This window comes from Heterodontus francisci, chromosome 25, assembly GCF_036365525.1.
Source record: "Heterodontus francisci isolate sHetFra1 chromosome 25, sHetFra1.hap1, whole genome shotgun sequence".
Classification (NCBI taxonomy): Eukaryota; Metazoa; Chordata; class Chondrichthyes; order Heterodontiformes; family Heterodontidae; genus Heterodontus; species Heterodontus francisci.
The window spans coordinates 36920062-36940921 of record NC_090395.1 but is presented as its reverse complement, the minus strand read 5'-3'; the positions used below and the strand labels follow the sequence as shown (position 1 = coordinate 36940921).

General features: G+C 43.3%; 1 protein-coding gene across 1 annotated transcript in view; it reads right to left on the bottom strand.

The window, feature by feature from the left end:
• LOC137383826 (peroxisome proliferator-activated receptor delta-like) overlaps nucleotides 1-20860 on the bottom strand; it is a 79408-nt gene that overhangs the window by 23229 nt on the left and 35319 nt on the right. Inside the window, exons 2-3 of the mRNA XM_068057096.1 lie at nucleotides 19292-19526; nucleotides 2774-2922 (exon numbers count right to left, since the gene is read on the bottom strand). Coding sequence (XP_067913197.1) covers nucleotides 2774-2922; nucleotides 19292-19415 — 273 coding nt within the window. The 5' untranslated portion in view covers nucleotides 19416-19526. The remainder of the gene's footprint in view (nucleotides 1-2773; nucleotides 2923-19291; nucleotides 19527-20860) is intronic.

Sequence of the window (20860 nt, the reverse complement as noted above, 5' to 3'; positions counted from 1 at the left end):
ATCAAACTCACAGAATTCTCCAATATGTAAATAAGATTGACTGTTAAGTAGCCTTTATTATCTATCCCAACTGTGCATGAAAATACCTATTTGCAATTTGGTTCGATAAACAACCAGGATAAAAATTCAACTGAGGGATACGAAGAGAACAAGACTATCAAGATAGTAAATTAGCAAAAATGTCCACCAGATCCTCATCATAATAAGAATTTGCATTTATTTAGCACATTTAATATCGTAAAACATCGCCAGATGCTTCACATAGACATGAGGAAAACGGACCCTCAAACCAAAAGAATCATTAAGATAAAAAAGCAAAATACTGTGGATACTGAAAATCTGAAGTCAAAACAAAAATGACAGAAATACTCAGCAGGTCAGGACCAAAAACTTGATGGAAGAAGTAGGTTTCAAGGACAGTCTTAAAGGAGGAACAGAAAGTGAGAGGCAAAGGCTTTAGGAAGCGAGGGATTTTCAAAGAGTTACAAGGAGTGCAAGCAGATAAAATGCATTCAGATTCTAGGGCCTATTTGCTGTTGCAAGTTTTCTTTCCTCCCCTCTCTTTGTCCTTCTCTTTTCTCCTGAAGGTGTGGACTCATTTTTGGAATACAGTTCCATGGATGCTGATCACCTTCCAGTAACTACTCAAAGTGGCCAATGTTCATGTGAGAGCTTGGAAAATGAATTTCAACAAGTTACTCAGCTATGGAGGGCATCACAACTGAGCCTGGTTTTCTCCTCAACCAATGTTCATGAGTGCATATGCGCCAGTAATCACCAATAGATGATGCTCAAGAATGGATATTCTGGCCATCTTCCCCTCCCTAACCAAACTGCAGTATTCCAACTGCTGCTCCAGCTGAGATCAGGAGATTCAGCCAAGACTGGGGATCAAACCTGGGAATCTTGCTGGTGTACATGCTATTCAGCTTGCTGAAGGTGTGTGAATAATATGCTGGAATTGCCCCCTGACTTTCCCTCTGTCTATAGGTTGTAATGTCTGCTATCCTTCACTCATAGTAAGGCCAAGACTGAGACCTCGCTGTGTAAGAATCCTAAAAGTAGAGTTGAACCTTAACATCAGCCATGATCGTGCTGAATGGCGGAGCAGGCTTGATGGACGATATGTTCTACTCCTGCTCCTATTTCTTGTGTTATAAAGATATTCAGATGTTGACATGGATTTTTCAATTTAGAGATTGAGCTAGCAGAATGGTATATAATATGTCACGCTGGATGAGGTGAAATTGAAAAAATTTGAAACCACAAGGTAAAATACCTCCTGAAGCTTTGCTAACAGAATTTCTAAAATGTAGTTGGAATTTCCACTTATTTAGTTATATTTGCTGACGATGCTGCTTTAACATCCCACACAGAAGAGTGTCTGCAGAGACTCATCGACAGGATTGCAGCTGCCCTCAATGAATTTGGCCTAACCATCAGCCTCAAGAAAACGAACATCATGGGACAGGACATCAGAAATGCTCCATCCATCAATATTGGCGCCCATGATCTGGAAGTGGTTCAAGAGTTCACCTACCTAGGCTCAACTATCACCAGTAATCTGTCTCTCGAAGCAGAAATCAACAAGCGCATGGGAAAGGCGTCCGCTGCTATGTCCAGACTGGCCAAGAGGGTGTGGGAAAATGGCGCACTGACACGGAGCACAAAAGTCCAAGTGTCTCAAGCCTGTGTCCTCAGTACCTTGCTCTACGGCAGCGAGGCCTGGTCAACGTATGTCAGCCAAGAGCGACGTCTCAACTCATTCCATCTTTGCTGCCTCCAAAGAATCCTTGGCATCAGGTGGCAGGACCGTATCTCCAATGCAGAAGTCCTCGAGGCAGCCAACATCCCCAGCATAAACACCCTACTGAGCCAGCGGCGCTTGAGATGGCATGGCCATGTGAGCCGCATGGAAGATGGCAGGATCCCCAAGGACGCATTGTACAGCGAGCTCGTCACTGGTATTAGACCCACCAGCCATCCATGTCTCCGCTTTAAAGACATCTGCAAATTTGACATGAAGTCCTGTGACATTGACCACAAGTCGTGGGAGTCAGTTGCCAGCGATCGCCAGAGCTGGCGGACAGCCATAAAGGCAGGGCTAAAGAGTGGAGAGTCAAAGAGACTTAGCAGTTGGCAGGAAAAAAGACAGAGGTGCAAGGAGAGAGCCAACTGTGTAACAGCCCCAACAACCAATTTTATCTGTGGCTCCTGTGGAAGAGTCCGTCACTCTAGAATTGGCCTTTATAGCCACTCCAGGCGCTGCTCCACAAACCACAGACCACCTCTGGGCGCTTACCCATTGTCTCTTGAGACAAAGAGGCCAAAGAAGAAGAAGTTATATAACTTGCAATTCTGAAAATATCTGAATAGAACGGTCTTCTGACAATTCAGGATTTTTATGTTAAAATGAAATTGTTCAATAATTTCAATTAAGCAATATAGATAACAAAATCAGAAGTTCAGCTAAAAATATATTTTAGATCATTTGAATTAAGCAATTGAATTAAGGGTAGACTGTACAACAAGTGTTGGAAGTGCAATTACCATACAATAAAATGTCAGCGCGCAGTAAAATGTAGCTGCCTTTTTCTGAAGCCATCTAGTAACTTGGATTACCATACAGGAATCTTATATTTCTACTGATCTGAACATTAATACAGTATTAAGAGTGAGAAGGAGGTTTCAGTCCTTTTACGTGTTGTCATAAAATGTGAGGGAACATTTCTACAGTAGCACATTACGTGTTAGGAACATAATAACACAGTACCTTACAACCCTCACACGCATGTACGCCATAATGGAAGCCCGAAGCCTTATCACCACATATTCGGCATTCAACATTCACTCCGGAGGTGGTGGCCTCCTCATTAGTAAGTTTGGATTGCACAACTGATGGACTTGCAGCTTCCATTACATCTGAGAAAGGAAAATGTACTAGTTACAAAAAAAAACTGTTCAAAAATTTTAAAACTGTTACATGGGGGTATGTCTGACACAATTCAGTTCAACAGCCATAAACCATAATTAATTCTTAGCCCCGTTTTCAGTTATTTTCCCCCTTCATTTTACAATCTCTCTCTTCTATGTATCATTACAGAGTAAGATGGTGGGAAAGCAAACTGCTTTTAAGCTGAAGACTGCTACTAGTATGTTGAGAGGAGTTAAGAGAAGCCCTGGTTTAATTGGGGAATTGTCAAATATTAGTCAGATTCATACGCTCACACAATAAAACAATAGCTTGTTTATTAATTGAATTGAGTTTTTAAACCACTGAGTTTTAATTTTAAACAATGTTTTCCAAACGCTGTTATGGTTACAGGGATAAGGTGCTTCTGCACAAGGAAAAGGGAGAACAAAAACAAAAAAATCAGATACAGACTCATTATAAGTAAAATAGGAACAGGAGTAGGTCATTTAGGCTCTTGTAAAGGCCTGCTCTGGTATAAAATTGAAACCCGACCCAGGCCCAACCCAACCCGAACCTGACCTGGGCCCCGAGTTCTTTAATTTCTTTTTGCGCCCAACCCGACCCAACCCGACACGAATGCCGTTCATCTGTTCCGGCAGCAGGCTATTCCTGCAGATGGAGTTGTCGGGAATCATGGGTAAGCCTGATCCCATGAGTTCCCAGAAGCAGCATTGTCCAGCCCGACCCGACCCAAGCCCGATTGCTGGACTCAGAATATCGACCCAACCTGAACCCGACATATGTAGTCGGGTCTAGTCGGATTCAGGTCGGGTAGCCAGGCTTTAGGCTCTTGAGCCTGTTCCACCATTCAATGAGATCATGGTTGACCTGCAACCAAACTCCATATACCTACCTTTTCCCCATATCCTTTAATACATTAGAGAATAAAAATCGATCAATTTCAGCTTTAAAAGTTACAGTGATCTAGCAGCAATGTTGTTTTCCGCTGAACATACAAATTAGGAGCAGGAGTAGGACACTCGGTCCCTCGAGCCAGCTCCACATCTTAACTCCACATTCCCCCCTATCCCCAATAACCTTTCACTCCCTTGCTTATCAAGAATATATCGACCTGAGCCTTCAAAATACTCAAAGACTCTGCTTCCACTGCCTTTTGAGGAAGAGAGTTCCAAAGATTCACGACCCTCTGTCAGAACAAATTTCTCATCTCTGTCTTAAATGGGCAACCCCTTATTTTTAAATAGTGATCCCTAGTTCTAAATTCCCCAACAAGAGGAAACATCCTTTCCATATCCACCTTGTCAAGACCCCTCAGAATCTTACATGTTTCAATCAAGTTGCCTCTTACTCTTCTAAACTCCAGCTGATACAAGCCTAGCCTGTCCAACCTTTCCTCATAAGACAACCCACCCATTCTAGGTATTAGTCCAGTAAACCTTCTCTGAACTGCTTCCAAGGCATTTACATCCTTTCTTAAATAAGGAGATCTTATTAAACTGAACTGTACTAGGAGAAACCTTGGAATACGAAGAGGCTGACTATCAAACTCTTTAGGAAATGGCTTATTAGGGTATGTTTAAAGTCGAGTGTTAGCAATCACTATGCAATAAGTTTTTTCCATCTTGTTTAGGGAATTTTTCTGCAAAAGCTGTGAAGCTGTTATGTAGTTATTTGGTTTGATACCTAATTAAAAAATATTTTCTCTTCTGCAAGACCAAACCCAATTTTAAAAGGATAAAAATGATTGCATTTGGTGGAGTTATGTAAAACAAATTATTTAAATTGTACATTTTCTTGGCATTGTTTTGCTTATTGTGGTAAGCCAGTAAAAGAGAATGAATTTTTTTTCTTTCATGAGATGTGGGTGTCACTGGCAAGGACAACATTTGTTGCCCATCCCTAACTGCCATTGAACTGAACGACTTGCTAGGCCATTTCAGAGGGCAGTCATGAGTCATCCACATTGCTGTGGGTCTGGAGTCACCCGGTGCCAAGGTTCGGGACATCTGCTCAGGACTGGAGAGGAACGTACAGTGGGAGTGCGAGAATCCAGTTGTCGTCGTCCATGTACGTATCACTGACATAGGCAGAACAAGGAACCTCAAAGGTGATAATCTCTGGATTATTATCTGAATCACGTGCAAATTGGAGTAGGGCAAATAAGATTAGAGAAATTAATGCGTGGCTCAAAGACTGGTGAGGTAGAAGTGGGTTCCAATTCTTACGGTATTGGCACGTGGGGGCTGTACCGCTGGCACAGTCTACACCCGAACCGTGCTGGACCAGTGTTCTAGCAAGCCGCATAACTAGGGAAGTAGAGAGGATTTTAAACTAAATAGTGGGGGCAAGGGATCAAATTTGGGAAGATGTGGTAAATCAAAGAGTAGAGACAAGGCAAGAGAAAAAGTTATTAATATGGGAAAAGATAAACAGACTGTGACAGGAAGGGATAGTGAGTATAAATCTAAGAGTTAATCAGACAAGGCTAGAGGTTACAAAAATAATAAAAAAGACAAAACTAAAGGCTCTGTATCTGAATACACGTAGCATTCGAAACAAAACAGATGAACTGAAAGCGCAAATAGAAATAAATAACTACAATCTAACAGCCATTACAGAGACATGGCTGCAGGATGACTTAGATTGGGACCTGAAAATTGAAGGGTACATGACATTTAGGAAGGACAGGAAGCGAGGAAAAGGTGGAGGGCTGGCTCTATTAATTAATGATGGCACTAGCACAATAGAGAGGGATGACCTAAGTTCAGGAAACCAGGTTGTAGAAGTGGTTTGGGTCGAGATGAGAAATGCTATAGGTAAAAAGTCACTTGCGGGCCCCCTAACAGTAACCACACAGTAGGACGGGGTATAAAGGAAGAAATAATGGGAGCTTGTCAGAAAGGTACGGTGATAATCATGGGGGATTTTAATCTACATATAGACTGGAACAATCAGATGAGCAAAGGTAGCCTAGATGAGGAGTTCATAGAATGTTTTTGGGATAGTTTCTCAGAACAGCATGTTCTGGAGCCCACCAGAGAGCAAGCTATACCATACCTGGTATTGTGTAACGAACAAAGAACAAAGAACAAAGATAATTACAGCACAGGAACAGGCCCTTCGGCCCTCCAAGCCTGCGCCGATCCAGATCCTCTCTCTAAACATGTCGCCTATTTTCTAAGCTTCTGTATCTCTTTTCTTCCTGCCCATTCATGTATCTGTCTAGATACATCTTAAAAGACTCCATCGTGCCCGCATCTACCACCTCCGCTGGCAATGCGTTCCAGGTGACCACCACCCTCTGCGTAAAGAACTTTCCACGCATATCCCCCCTAAACTTTTCCCCTTTCACTTTGAACTCGTGTCCTCTAGTAATTGAAACCCCCACTCTGGGAAAAAGCTTCTTGCTATCCACCCTGTCTATACCTCTCATGATTTTGTACACCTCAATCAGGTCCCCCCTCAACCTCCGTCTTTCTAATGAAAATAATCCTAATCTACTCAACCTCTCTTCATAGCTAGCGCCCTCCATTACCAGGCAACATCCTGGTGAACCTCCTCTGCACCCTTTCCAAAGCATCCACATCCTTTTGATAATGTGGCGACCAGAACTGTACGCAGTATTCCAAATGTGGCCGAACCAAAGTCCTATACAACTGTAACATGACCTGCCAACTCTTGTACTCAATGCCCCGTCCGATGAAGGAAAGCATGCCGTATGCCTTCTTGACCACTCTATTTACCTGCGTTGCCACCTTCAGGGAACAGTGGACCTGAACACCCAAATCTCTCTGGACATCAATTTTCCCCAGGACTTTTCCATTTACTGTATAGTTCACTCTTGAATTGGATCTTCCAAAATGCATCACCTCGCATTTGCCCTGATTGAACTCCATCTGCCATTTCTCTGCCCAACTCTCCAATCTATCTATATTCTGCTGTATTCTCTGACAGTCCCCTTCACTATCTGCTACTCCACCAGAGACATGGCTGCAGGATGACTTAGATTGGGACCTGAAAATTGAAGGGTACATGACATTTAGGAAGGACAGGAAGCGAGGAAAAGGTGGAGGGCGAGATAGGATTAATTCATGACCTCATAGTGAAGGCACCCGTAGACCGCAGTGATTATATGATTGAATTTTACATTCAGTTTGAGGGAGAGAAGAATGGGTCTAAGACGAGTATTTTAATCTTAAATAAGGGCAATTATGAGGACATGAAAGCAGAGCTTGCAAAAGTGAACTGGCAAAGTAGGTTAAGGAATAGGTCAATAGAGATGCAGTGGCAGACATTTAAGGGGATATTTCAGAATACACAGAATAGATATATTCCAATGAGAAAGAAAAATTCCAAGGGAAGGACCCACTATCCATGGTTAACTGAAAAAGTTAAAGATAGTATCAAACTTAAAGAAAAAGTATATAATTGCGCAAAGACAGGTGGCAGGTCAGACGATAGGACTGAATATAAAAAGCAGCAAAGAAACTGGAGCAGCGGCAGTCGGCAGCGGACCTGGGAGGCGGCGAATCTAGAGCGGGACCTGTGGAAATAAAGAGCGGGGCTCGAGGCCCTCACCTACCTCAGACCGGAGCAGTGGCAGTCAGCGGCTCTGTCTGTGTCAGCACATGCTGGGTTTCAAAAGAGGAAAAAAAACTGCCAGTGACATCACAGAAACTCTGTAAGCTGATTGGTTGGGCAAGTAACAGCTGTTATTACCAGTAAATAGCTTTAAAAAAAATCAGGGGGAAAAAGTTCTTTTTTTAAAACCCTCAAATCATTACCTTGTAAGTGATAAGGTTAGTACTACTAAGGTTTTGTTTTAATTAGTGTAATTTATTAAAAATAACTACTTAGAATAGTGGTGTTTGGACAGTCAGGCTGTGAGTTGTGTGTGAGAGATTTTACTGACTAGGGGAAAGAGGTCTTTCTTTTCTTTTCTGCCTTTTTAGCCTCCAAGGTACAGGGGAAGAAGCTGATTGGCAAGTAATTGGTAAGTTATTCCACTTATTATATTAGCAATAGTTGGTTTGTAAAGCTAAGTAATGGCAGGGCAGCTCGGCCAAGCGGATTGTGCCTCCTGTGATATGTGGGAAGTCGTGGACGCATCATGTGTCCTTGACAAACACATCTGCAGCCAGTGTCACTGGCTGCAGATGCTTGAGCTCCGGGTTTCGGAACTTGAGTAGCGGCTGGAGTCACTGTGGCGCATCCGCGAGGCAGAGAACTACGTGGATAGCACGTGTCAGGAGCTAGTCACCCCAGAGCTTAAGAGAGCACAGGTAGGGAGGGACTGGGTGGCTGCCAGACAGACAAGAAGGTCAAGGCAGGTAGTGCAGAAGTCCCCAGAGGGCATCCCACTTTCTAACTGCTATTCAGTTCTGAGTACCGATGGGAGAGAGGGTTCCTCTGGAGAGTGCAGCGAGAGTCATGACCAGAGCACCATGGGTGGCTCAGCGATGCAGGGAGGGAGCAAAAAGGACAAGAGAGCAATAGTGATAGGGGATTCTATAGTAAGGGGAACAGATAGGCGTTTCTGTGGTCGGCAGACGTGATTCCAGGATGGTATGTTGCCTCCCTGGAACAAGGGCCATGGATATCACTGAGCGGCTACACAGCATTCTGGAGGGCGAGGGTGCACAGGCAGAGGAGTGGTCCACATTGGTACCAACAATGTAGGAAGAAAGAGGGATGAGGTTTTGCAAGCTGAGTTTAGGGAGTCAGGAACGAGATTAGCAAGCAGGACCTCAAAGGTAGTAATCTCCGGATTACTCCCAAGGCCACGTGCTAGTGAGTATAGAAATAGGAAAATACACCAGATGAATGCATGGCTGGAGAGATGATGCAAGAGGGAGGGCTTCAGATTTCTGGGGCATGGGGAACGGTTCTGGGGAAGGTGGGACCTGTACAAGCCGGACGGTCTGCACCTGAAAAGGACCGGGACAAATATCCTTGCAGGCAGGTTTGCTAGTGCTGTTGGGGATGCTTTAAACTAACTTGGCAGGGGGGATGGGAACATGAGCGCAGTCTCAGATAGGACAATTTCAGGGCAGGGAACGGGAGGCAGAAAATTAGTGAGTGACTCTGAAAGACAGAAGAAGCAAAGGTTGAAAAGTGTGCAGCACATGAATTTGGCAGTGTTGAAGGGTATTTATTTAAATGCAAGGAGAATAGCAAATAAAGCCAATTAGCTGTGGGCCCAGATAGACACATGGCAACATGATATCGTTGCTATAATGGAAACTTGGCTTAAAGAGGGGCAAGAATGGCAACTCAACATCCCTGGTTATAGAATTTTCAGGCGATATAGAGAGGGAGATAAAAAAAAGAGGGGGTGTAGCATTACCAGTTAAGGAATCAATAACAGCTTTGAGGAGGGATGATATGCTAAATGAATCATCAAATGAGGCCATATGGGCGGAACTCAGAAATAAAAAAAGGGCAGCCACACTACTAGGAGTGTACTATAGACCCCCAAATAGTGAGAGGGAGGTAGAAGAACAAATATGTAGACAAATTTATGAGTGCAAAAACTATTTTGATTTCAACGACCCCAATATCAAGTGGGATACAAACAGTGCGAAGGGCACAGAGGGGACAAAATTCTTGAAGTGCATTCAAGAGAACTTTTTTAGCCAGCACGTAACAAGCCCAATGAGAGGGGGAGCAATTCTAGATTTAGTCTTCAGTAATGAAGCTGGGCAAGTGGATGAAGTAACAGCGGGTGACCATTTTGGAGATAATGACCATAATACAGTAAGTTTTAGCATAATCATGGAAAAGGACAAAGATAAAACAGGAGTAAAAGTTCTAAATGGGGGGAAGGCAAATGTTACGAAACTGAGAGGTGACCTGGCGCAAGTGGACTGGATACAGCTACTTGAAGGAAAATCAGTGGCAAACCAGTGGGAGGCATTCAAAAGCGAGATACTACAGACACAGTGTAGGCATATCCCCACAAAAATAAAGGGTGGTTCAGCTAAATCTAGAGCCCCCTGGTTATCTAGAAGCTTACAGGGCAAGTTAAAGCAGAAAAAGAAAGCTGATGATGACCACAAAAATCTTAATACCTTAGAAAGCCTAGAGGAGTATAGAAAGTGCAGGGGTGAAGTAAAAAAGGAAATTAGAAAAGCAAAGAGAGGACATGAAAAATTATTGGCAGGTAAAATCAAGGAAAACCCGAAGATGTTTGATCAATACATTACGAGCAAGAGGATAACAAAGGAAAAGGTAGGGCCAATCAGAGATGTACAAGGGAACTTATGCATGGATGCAGAAGATGTGGGCAGGGTTCTTAATGAGTTTTTTGTCTCTGTCTTCACAAAGGAGGGGGCTGAGGTAGACATTGTAGTTAAAGAGGAGGAGTGTGAAATATTAGATACGATAAGCATAATTAGAAAGGAAGTACTAGAGGGTCTGACATCCTTGAAAGTGGATAAATGACCAGGGTCAGATGGATTGCATCCTAGGTTGTTAAAGGAAGACAGGGAGGAACTAGCAGATGTGCTAAGGATCATCTTCAAATCCTCACTAGATACAGGAGAGGTACCAGACGAGTGGAGGTCTGCGAAGGTTGTACCATTGTTTAAAAGGGTGCGAGGGATAGGCCAAATAATTATAGGCCGGTCAGTCTGACCTCAGTGGTGGGTAACTTGTTAGAATCTATTCTGAGGGACAGGATAAACTGCCACTTAGAAAGGCACGGATTAATCAGGGATAGTCAGCATGGATTTGTTAAGGGAAGTTCATGTCTTACTAGTGAGTTTTTTGAGGAAGTAACAAGAAGGACTGATGAGGGTAGTGCAGTGGATGTGGTCTACAAGGATTTTAGTAAGGCATTTAACAAGGTCCCACATGGCAGACTGGTCAGTAAAATGAAAGTCCATGGGATGCAGGGGAATGTGGCAGGTTGGATCCAGAATTGGCTCAGGGCCAGGAAACAAAGGGTAGTAGTCGATGGATGTTTTAGTGAATGGAAAACTGTTTGCAGTGGCCTTCCACAGGGCTCAGTGTTGGGTCCCTTGCTGTTTGTGGTATATATTAATGATTTGGACATAAATGTGGGAGGCATGACTGCGAAATTTGATGACACAAAAATTGGCTGTGTAGTTGATAGTGAAGAGGATAACCATAGACTCCAGAAAGATATCAATGGTTTGGTTGAGTGGGCGGAGTACACAATGAACGGGAGGATATTGAGAGGGGTAGAAGAAGTGAGAGACCTTGGAGTGCATGTCCACAGGTCCCCAAAGATGGCAAGACAGGTAGACAGAGTGGTGAAGAAGGCATATGGAATGCTTTCCTTTATTGGCCGAGGTATAGAGTTCAAAAGCAGGGATGTAATGCTGAAACTGTATAAATGCTGGTTTGGCCACAGTTTGAGTATTTTGTACAGTTCTGGTCACTACATTACAGAAAGGACATAATTGCTCTGGAGAAAGTACAGAGGAGATTTACAAGAATGTTGCCAGGGCTCAAAAGTTGCAGCTATGAAGAAAGATTGGATAGGCTAGGGTTATTTTCTGTAGAACAGAGGAGGCTGAGGGGTGACTTAATAAAGGTGTACAAAATTATGAGGGGCCTAGATAGAGTAGAAAGGAAGGACCTATTTCCCGCAGCAGAAAGGTCAATTATCAGGGGGCACAGATTTAAGGTGACTGGCAGAAGGATTAGAGGGGACATGAGAAAAAACTTTTCACCCAAAGGGTAGTGAGTGTCTGAAATTCACTGCCAGGAGTGGTGGTGGAGGCAGAAACACTCAATTCTTTCAAAAGATACCTGTACATGCACCTGAAGTGCTGTAACCGGCAAGGGTATGGACCAGATGCTGGAAGGTGGGATTAGATTGGGTGGCTAGTTTTTTCAGCCAGCATGGACACGACGGGCTGAATGACCTCCTCTGTGCCATAATGTTTCTGTGGCTCTATTGTTCTAAGAATGACTAAAAGATTAATAGGAGGGAAAAAATAGAGCATGAGAGAAAGCTAGCTAGAAATATAAAGACAGATAGTAAGAGTTTCTATAGATATTTTTAAAAAGAGAGTTAACAAAGTGAGCGTTGGTTCGATAGAAAGTGAGTCTGGGGAATTAATGAGGGAAAATAAGAAGATGGCAGATGAATCGAACAGATATTTTGCACCCATCTTCACCATAGAGTATACAAGTACCAGCCCAGAAATAGTCGTTTATCAGGAAATGGAAGGGAGGAAGAAAATTACAATCACTAGGGAAGTAATACTGAGCAAATTATTGGAGCTGCAGGCTGACAGGTCCCCAGGTTCTGATGGACTTCATCCTAGGGTCTTAAAAAAAGTGGCTAGTGAGATAGTTGATGCGTTAGTTTTAATTTTCCCAAATTCCCTAGATTCGGGGAAGGTTCCATTGGTTTGGAAAATAGCAATGTAACTCTTTTATTTAAAAAGTGTGGGAGACAGAAAGCAGGAAACTACAGGCCAATTCGCTTAACATTTGTCATAGGGAAAAAATGTTAGAAGCTATTATTAAAGACGTTATAGCAGGGCACATAGAAAAATTCAAGGTAATCAGGCAGAGTCAACATGGTTTTGTGAAAGGAAATCATGTAAAACCAATTTACTGGAGATCTTTGAAGTAACATGTGCTGTGGATAAAGGGAAACCGGTGGATATATTGTACTTTGATTTCCAGAAGCCATTTGATAAGGTGCTACACCAAAGGTCTTTGTGGAAAATAAAAGCTCATGGTGTAGGGAATAACATTTTGGCATGGATAGAAGATTGGCTAGATAACAGGAAACAGAGAGTAGGTATAAATGGGTCATTTTATGGTTGGCATGATGTAAGGAGTTGTGTGCTGCAGGGATCATTGCTGGGGCCACAACTTTTTACATATATAAATGACTTGGATGAAGAGACTGAAGGTATGGTTGTTAAATTTGCTGATGACACGAAGATAGGTAGGAAAACAAGTTGTGAAGAGGACATAAGGAGGCTACAAAGGAATATAGATAGGTTAAGTGAGTGGGCAAAGATCTGGTAAATGGAGTATAATGTGGGAAAATTGTCCATTTTGGCAGGAAGAATAAAAAAGCATATTATCAAAATGGTGAGAGATTGCAGAGCTCTGAGATGCAGAGGGATCTGGGTGTCCTAGTGCATGAATCGCAAAAGGTTAGTATGCAGGTACAGCACGTAATTAGGAAAGCTAATAGAATGTTATTGTTTATTGTGAGGGAATTGAATACAAGAGTAGGGAGGTTATGCTTCAGTTATACAGGGCATTGGTGAGACCACATCTGGAGTACTGTGAACAGTATTGGTCGCCTTACTTAAGGATGTAAATGCAATGGAAGCAATTCAGAGAAGGTTTACTAGACTAATACCTGGAATGGGCAGGTTGTCTTTTGAGGAAAAGTTGGATAGTCTAGGCTTGTATCTGCTGGAGTTCAGAAGAGTAAGGGGTGACTTGATTGAAACATATAAGATTCTGAGGGGTCTTAACAGGTTGGATGTGGAAAGGATGTTTCCTCTTGTGGGAGAATCTAGAATCAGGTAGGGGTCACTGTTTAAAAATAAGGGGTCGCCCATTTAAGACAGAGATGAGGAGAAATTTTTTCTCTCAGAGAGTCATGAGTCTTTGGAACTCTCTTCCTCAAAAGGCAGTGGAAGCAGAGTCTTTGAATATTTTGAAGGCACAGGTAGAGAGATTTATGATAAGCAAGGGGGTGAAAGATGATTGAGGGTAGGCGGGAATGTGGAGTTGAGGTTACAATTAGATCAGCCATGATCTTGTTGAATGGTGGAGCAGACCCGAGGGACCAAGCGTCCTACTCCTGCTCATAATTTGTATGTTTGAATGTAGACCAGACCAGACCAGGTAAGGACAGCAGATTTCGTTCCCTAAAAGACATTCATAAATCAGATGGGTTTTTACGACAATGATGATAGTTTCACAGCACCATTACTGAGACTAGTTTTCAATTCCTGATTTAGAGTCATAGCGTTATACAGCACAGAAACAGGCCCTTCAGCCCATCGTGTCTGTGCCAGCTATCTAGCACCCAACTATTCTAATCCCATATTCCTGCACTTGGCCTGTAGCTTTGTATGCTATGGCGTTTCAAGCGCTCATCTAAATACTTCTTAAATGTTGTGAGGGTTCCTGCCTCCACCACCACATCAGGCAGTGCGTTCCAGATTCCAACCACCCGCTGGGTGAAAACATTTTTCCTCAAATCCCCTCTACACCTCCTGCCCCTTACCCTAGATCTATGCCCCCTAGTTCTTGACCCCTGCGCTAAGAGAAAAAGTTTCTTCCTATCTAATCTATCAATGCCCCTCATAATCTTGTACACCTCAATCATGTCCCCCCTCAGCCTTCTCTGCTCCAAGGAAAACAACCCTAGCCTTTTCAGTCTCTCTTCATAACTGAAATGCTCCAGCCCAGGTAACATCCTGGTGAATCTCCTCTGCACCCTGTCCAGTGCAATCACATCCTTCCTATAGTGTGGTGACCAGAACTGTACACAGTACTCTAGCTGTGGCCTAACCAGCGTTATATACAGCTCCATCATAACCGCCCTGCTCTTATATTCTATGCCTCAGCTAATAAAGGCAAGTATCCCATATGCCTTCCTGACCACCTTATCTACCTGTGCTGCTGCCTTCAGTGATCTATGGACATGTACACCAAGGTACCTCTGACCTTCTGTACTTCCTAGGGCCCTACCATCCATTGTATATTCCCTTGCCTTGTTAGTCCTCCCAAAATGCTTTACCTCACACTTTTCAGGATTAAATTCCATTTGCCACTGCTCCGCCCATCTATATCTCCCTGTAATCTAAGGATTTCCTCCTCACTATTTACAACACCACCAATTTTCATGTCATCTGTGAACTTACTGATCATACCTCCTATATTCACGTCTAAATCATTAATGTACACTACAAACAGCAAGGGTCCCAGCACCAATCCCTGTGGTACACCACTGGTCACAGGCTTCCAATCGCAAAAACAGCCCTCCACCATCACCCTCTGCCTCCTGCCACTAAGCCAATTTTGGATCCAATTTGCCAAATTGCCCTGGATCCCATGGGCTCTTACCTTCTTAACCAATCTCCCATGTGGGACCTTATCAAAAGCCTTACTGAAGTCCATGTAGACTACATTAACTGTGTTACCCTCATCTACACATCTAGTCACCTCCTCGAAAAATTCAATCAAGTTAGTTAGACACGATCTCCCCCTGACAAAGCCATGCTGACTATCCTTGATTAATTCCTGCCTCTCCAAGTGGAGATTAATCCTGTCCCTCAGAATTTTTTCCAATATTTTCCCAACCACTGATGTTAGACTCCCTGGCCTGTAATTACCTGGTTTATCCGTGCTACCCTTCTTGAATAATGGTACCACATTCGCTGTCCTCTGGTAGCTCTCCTGTGGCTAGAGAGGATTTGAAAATTTGTGTCAGAACCCCTTCTGTCTCCTCCCTTACCTCACATATCAGCCTGGGATACATCTCATCTGGGCCTGAGGATTTATCCACTTTTAAGCTTGCTAAAACAGCTAATACTTCCTCCCTTTGAATGCTAATATGTTCAAGTATATCACAATCTCCCTCCCTGATCTCTACACCTACAACGTCCTTCTCCATAATGAACACTAATGAAAAGTAATCACTTAAAACCTCATCTATGTCCTCCGGCTCCACACAAAGATTGCCACGTTGGTCCCTAATGGACCCTACTCTTTCCCTGGTTATCCTCTTACCTTTAATATATTTATAAAACACCTTAAGATTTTCCTTTATGTTGCCTGCCAGTGTTTTTTCATGTCCCCTCTTCGCTCTCCTAATTACTTTTTTAAGTGCCACCCTACACTCTCTATACTCCTCTAGTGCCTCCGATGTTTTCAGCGCTTGGGATCTGCCATAAGCCTCCTTTTTTTTCCTGATCCAATCCTCTATATCCCTTGACATCCAGGGTTCCCTGGGCCTGTTAGTCCTACCCTTCACCTTAATGGGTACATGTTGGCTCTGAACTCTCACAATTTCCTCTTTGAATGTCTCCCACTGGTCTGATGTAGACTTTCCTACAAGTAGCTGCTCCCAGTCCACTTTGGCCAGATTCTGTTTTATCATATTGAAATTGGCTTTCCCCCAATTCAGTACCTTTATTTCTGGTCCATCTTTGTCCTTTTCCATAACTACCTTAAATTTTACAGAGTTATGGTCACTATCCCCGAAATGCTCTCCCACTGACACTTCTACCACTTGACCGCCTTCATTCCCTAGGATTAGGTCCAGTACTGCCACTTCTCTTGCAAGACTTTCGACATACTGGCTCAAAAAGCTCTCCTGTATGCATTTTAAGAATTCCGCCCCCTTTAAGCCTTTTGTGCTAAGACTATCTCAGTTAATACTGGGGAAGTTGAAATCCCCTACTATTACTACCCTATTATTTTTACACCTCTCTGAGATTTGCCTACATATCTGCTCCTCTATCTCTTCCTGACTGTTTTGAGGCCTGTAGTACACACCCAGCCAAGTGATTGTCCCCTTTTTGTTTTTAAGTTCTACCTAAATGACCTCATTTGAGGAACTTTCTAAGATACCATCCCTCCTTACTGCAGTAACTGACTCCTTGATCAACAGTGCAATGCCACCCCCTCTTTTATACCCTCCCCGGTCGCACCTGAAGATTCTATACCCTGGAATATTGAGCTGCCAGTCCTGTCCCTCACTCAACCATGTCTCTGTGATAGCAATAATATCATAATCCCATTTGCTAATCAACGCCCTCAATTCATCTGCCTTACTAGTAAGATGCCTTGCATTGAAATAGATGCATTCCAACCTTGCATTTTTCACTTGTGCCTTACCAGGTCTATATTTGCTCAGCCTTCCAGACAGACTCACTCTCTATTCTATATTACCCCCTACTGTATTGCCACTCTGTATCCCACCCCCCTGCCAAATTAGTTTAAACCCCGCCCCCGCCCCCCCAACAGCACTAGCAAATCTCCCAGCAAACCTCCCACCAGCTGCCATGGTGGGATTTGAACCCATGCCAGAATTTTACGGTGGATGGATGGGAGCCGGACTCCGACGTGAAAGTACGCGGTGAACCCGCTTCCGCCTAATTGTCCTTTAATTGTCCCGAGCAGGACTTCCACCCACCTGTGGGAGGAGATCCCGCCTCAGTGAGCTGCCGGCCAATCAGCGGGCCAGCAGCTCTTAGTCCCAGCAGCACCACTGGCAGCCCAGGCGACACCATGGATTGAGGAGGGAAGATAAGTAGGGGCATGCCTCACCAGTGGGATCGGTCCATTCCTGGTGAGGCTGAAGTGGTCCTTTGTGGGGAGGGGGGGTGTGTCTGGTCCCGGCGGTGGGTTGGGAGGCGGGTTGGCCCTCAATCGGGCACCCTGTGCCCGACTGCCATGCACCCCCCACCCCCCTCCCACCCCGGGGTGCGGAAAGACTGGCAGCTATCGGTAGGTGGCCTTTCATGTCCCCAGCACACCCACGTGTCACGGGTTAAATACCCGTGGAGGCGGGCGAGGGCCCTTAAGTGGCCACTTAAAGGTCTTGATTGGCCTCGGGCGGGCGGGCCGTTTCCCACCCCCCGCCTGACCGCCATAAACTTGTTCGGAGGCAGAATCAGGGCGGGTAGGCCTCCCAGAGCCTGCCGCTTAATTTTACGCCACCCCCACGCCACCATCCGACCCGCTGGGGCAGGGTAAAATTCTGGCCCATGTCTTCAGGGGATTCGCCTGGGCCTCTGGATTACTAGTTCAGTGTCATTACCGCTACACCACCATCTCCTCCTTTCTTTACAACTTTTGGCACCTTATGTCATAAGCAAGCATTCCCAGGCCAGGTAGAATAGCCTCTGTCTACTCTGTCCAGCAACCATTTTCTCTCCTCACTGGAGTACAGATTCACAGTACTTCATTCGAGCAGCCTTTGCACTTCTACTAGCCTTGTCAGTGAGCGCCAGAAAGTTATCCAATTACTGAGAACATCACAGCTGTTCCCAATCTTATATTCACTCAGCATCCACACATGCAGACTTCCAGTTGCAATCCAGTGGCCATCAGAAGAAGCTCTGGCTGATTTTCCTCTTCACAAAGTGTTGTGGCAACTACGATCCTGGATGAAGTTAGTTAACTGAGCCAAAACCAGAAATTGAACCTAGACCATTTTTGGGTATTTACAACACTAAGGTGGAAATTTGACATTTGAGCCATCAGGAAACTACCAGTTGGAATTTTTCTACTTGCCTGCTACCATCTTTGACCTTTTCCATGTGAGGCATGCAATTTTGCCACATTATATCAATATTCTGCTCTACCAAGAAACAGCTCTGACACTGCCCAATCTGCAGTTTGGTACCAATTAACATGGGTTATATTTTAATCCAAATTCCAAAAGTGAAGTAAGAATGTTAACTCAATGCCCCACGAACATCAACGCAAGCTCGAGGAACAGCATCTCATTTACCGATTAGGCATAATATAACTTCAGAGCATGACGGGCCCCCCATTTTACTTTTATTTTTAGTTATTTTTTTCTTTTTTAATTTTTTTTTGTGTTTATTTTATTTCATCTTAGTTTGTTCAGTTTGCTTACCCACTGTTTTATTTTCATGTTTGTACTTGCGGCTGTTCAATTTTCAGTCCGTTAGCACCCTATCTGTACTAATGCTTTGTCTTTCAATACACTATTAACATATTATTTGCCTTTGCTCCATGACCTTCTGGTCAGCTATTCTGTGACTTTGTCCTATCTACACCTTCTCCTTTGTTATCTCTTGCTGCACCCCTGCTTTACTTGCTTATACCCTTTCACATTTCTAATATTTGCCAGTTCTGAAGAAGGTTCACTGACCTGAAGTGTTAACTCTGCTTCTCTCTCCACAGATGCTGCCAGACCTGCTGAGTATTTCCAGCATTTCTTATTTTTTACCCCATGAATTCCTTTTGGTGTTATCATTCAAAAAATTTTATAACCACAAAACTTATTTTTGTCAGATCAATCTCAATATAAAAACACCAAAATCGAAATGGCAGGAAATTTACCTGCAAAATTAGTAGTTATCAATAAAGCGAATGCGCTTCCATTTTCTTAGATAGATAGTTACATATAAACAGGACAATAAATACCATATTCCTAGGACAGGCAGTATCAAAGAACAAATATTCTAAACTGCAAGAAAACTGTACTATACTCAGTCTTATCTAAATGATTTATGTAAGATTCCCTAAGGTATTCAGATAACTAGCAAGCAAAAGCTACTTACAAAGCTACAGCAATACGTATAAATGATACAATAGCTATAATACTTGTTTTTTTAAATGCAACACACATTAATTGATTACCTTTTTGACTACTGGAAGCTATTTCAGTAACTGGTCCCAGAGTTTCATATTCTGTGGTCTTTGAATCCACCCAATCATCCCCCTCCTCCTTAGAATCTGATGACGCATCCTGTAGCTTTTCCATGACCTACTACCCACTTCCTCAGCAATCTGACTCTTGAGTCATATCTTTGACGTGTGCATTGCTGGCACAAACGCAAACTGGTCAAAGCCCCGGTAAAAAACATTCATAGACCTGATGAGATACAAACATATAATTTTAGAACATGTTTCCCTGCAACAATTAAATGTCAATGAAACTGGGTTTTGGCAATGAACTGATCCTTTAGAGACAGGATTATTTTTACCTCTTAGATTGAAATATTGTCTGTTCTTTCACTATTTATAAAAGTGGCAAATTAACCTACACACACATGCTCTTGTATCATTTTAAATTAAAACAGAGGCCCATTCCTGTGACTTCATCACACCACATTTTAAAAATGCTTACAGAAGTGTATCCACATGTTCTCTCAAAGCTATGTATCACCTTGTTTGAAGCAGCTGCAACAGGCTCAACATGTTATAACACTATACATAGCTTTTAAAAAACCCTCCAGACAGCTGAAGATAATATACATTTTTCAAGTTTGCAACATATGTTTCCTTTAAATAGTTAGTACCTCCAACAGATTATGATCTGTCAATCACAAACAATTTGTTGTTGTGCAGTGACTGACACGCCTGTATTTCTGTACTGGCTGCTTTGCAGACAGCCATTTAACAAAAAATGTTGTGTGGTGTCTGATTAGGCACAAACAAAACATGTTGAAAAGTAAAAGGAAAATTTCAACAGTATTTCCAGCTGATGGAATGGAAATTTGTCTGTGCAAACACTTTTAAAGCATGTATTTAAAGGATTTAAGACACATATGAAACAAATTCAAGCAAGAATTTTATTGGAGGTTTACAACACCTCTGTTTTACTTGGGACAAATCCAGCATTTAACACCCAATTCAGGAAGCAAAAAACAAGAGCCAAACACATGAAAAAGGAATTTCTCCCCTCCACTGCTGAAACCATTGACTCCTGGTCAGTGTCCGTTGTGGCTCAGCTGGGCTTTGAGTCAGACGGTTCAAGTCTCAGTCCAGAGACTTGAGCACAAATATCCAGGCTGACACTCCAGTGCAGTACTGAGGGAGTGCTGCACTGTCAGAGGTGCTGTCTTCCCTAACTCTGTAACTTTCTCCAGCCCTACAATCCTCCGACATACCTGCGCTCCTCCAATTCTGGCTTTTTGCACATCCCCGATTTTAATCACTCCACCACTGCCAGCTGTGTCTTCAGCAAGCGAGGCTCTAAACTCTGGAATTCCCTTCCTAAACCCCTCTGCCTCATTGTCCTCCTTTAAGATGCTCCTTAAAACTTACCTCTGACGAAGCTTTTGGTCATCTGCCCTAATATCTCCTTATGTGGCAAGGTGTCAATGTTTGTTTGAAACTGCTCTTGTGAAGCACCTTGGGGCATTTTACCATGTTAAGGGTGCTATATAAATTTAAGTTGTTGTTATTGTTGACTGCATCAAAGGC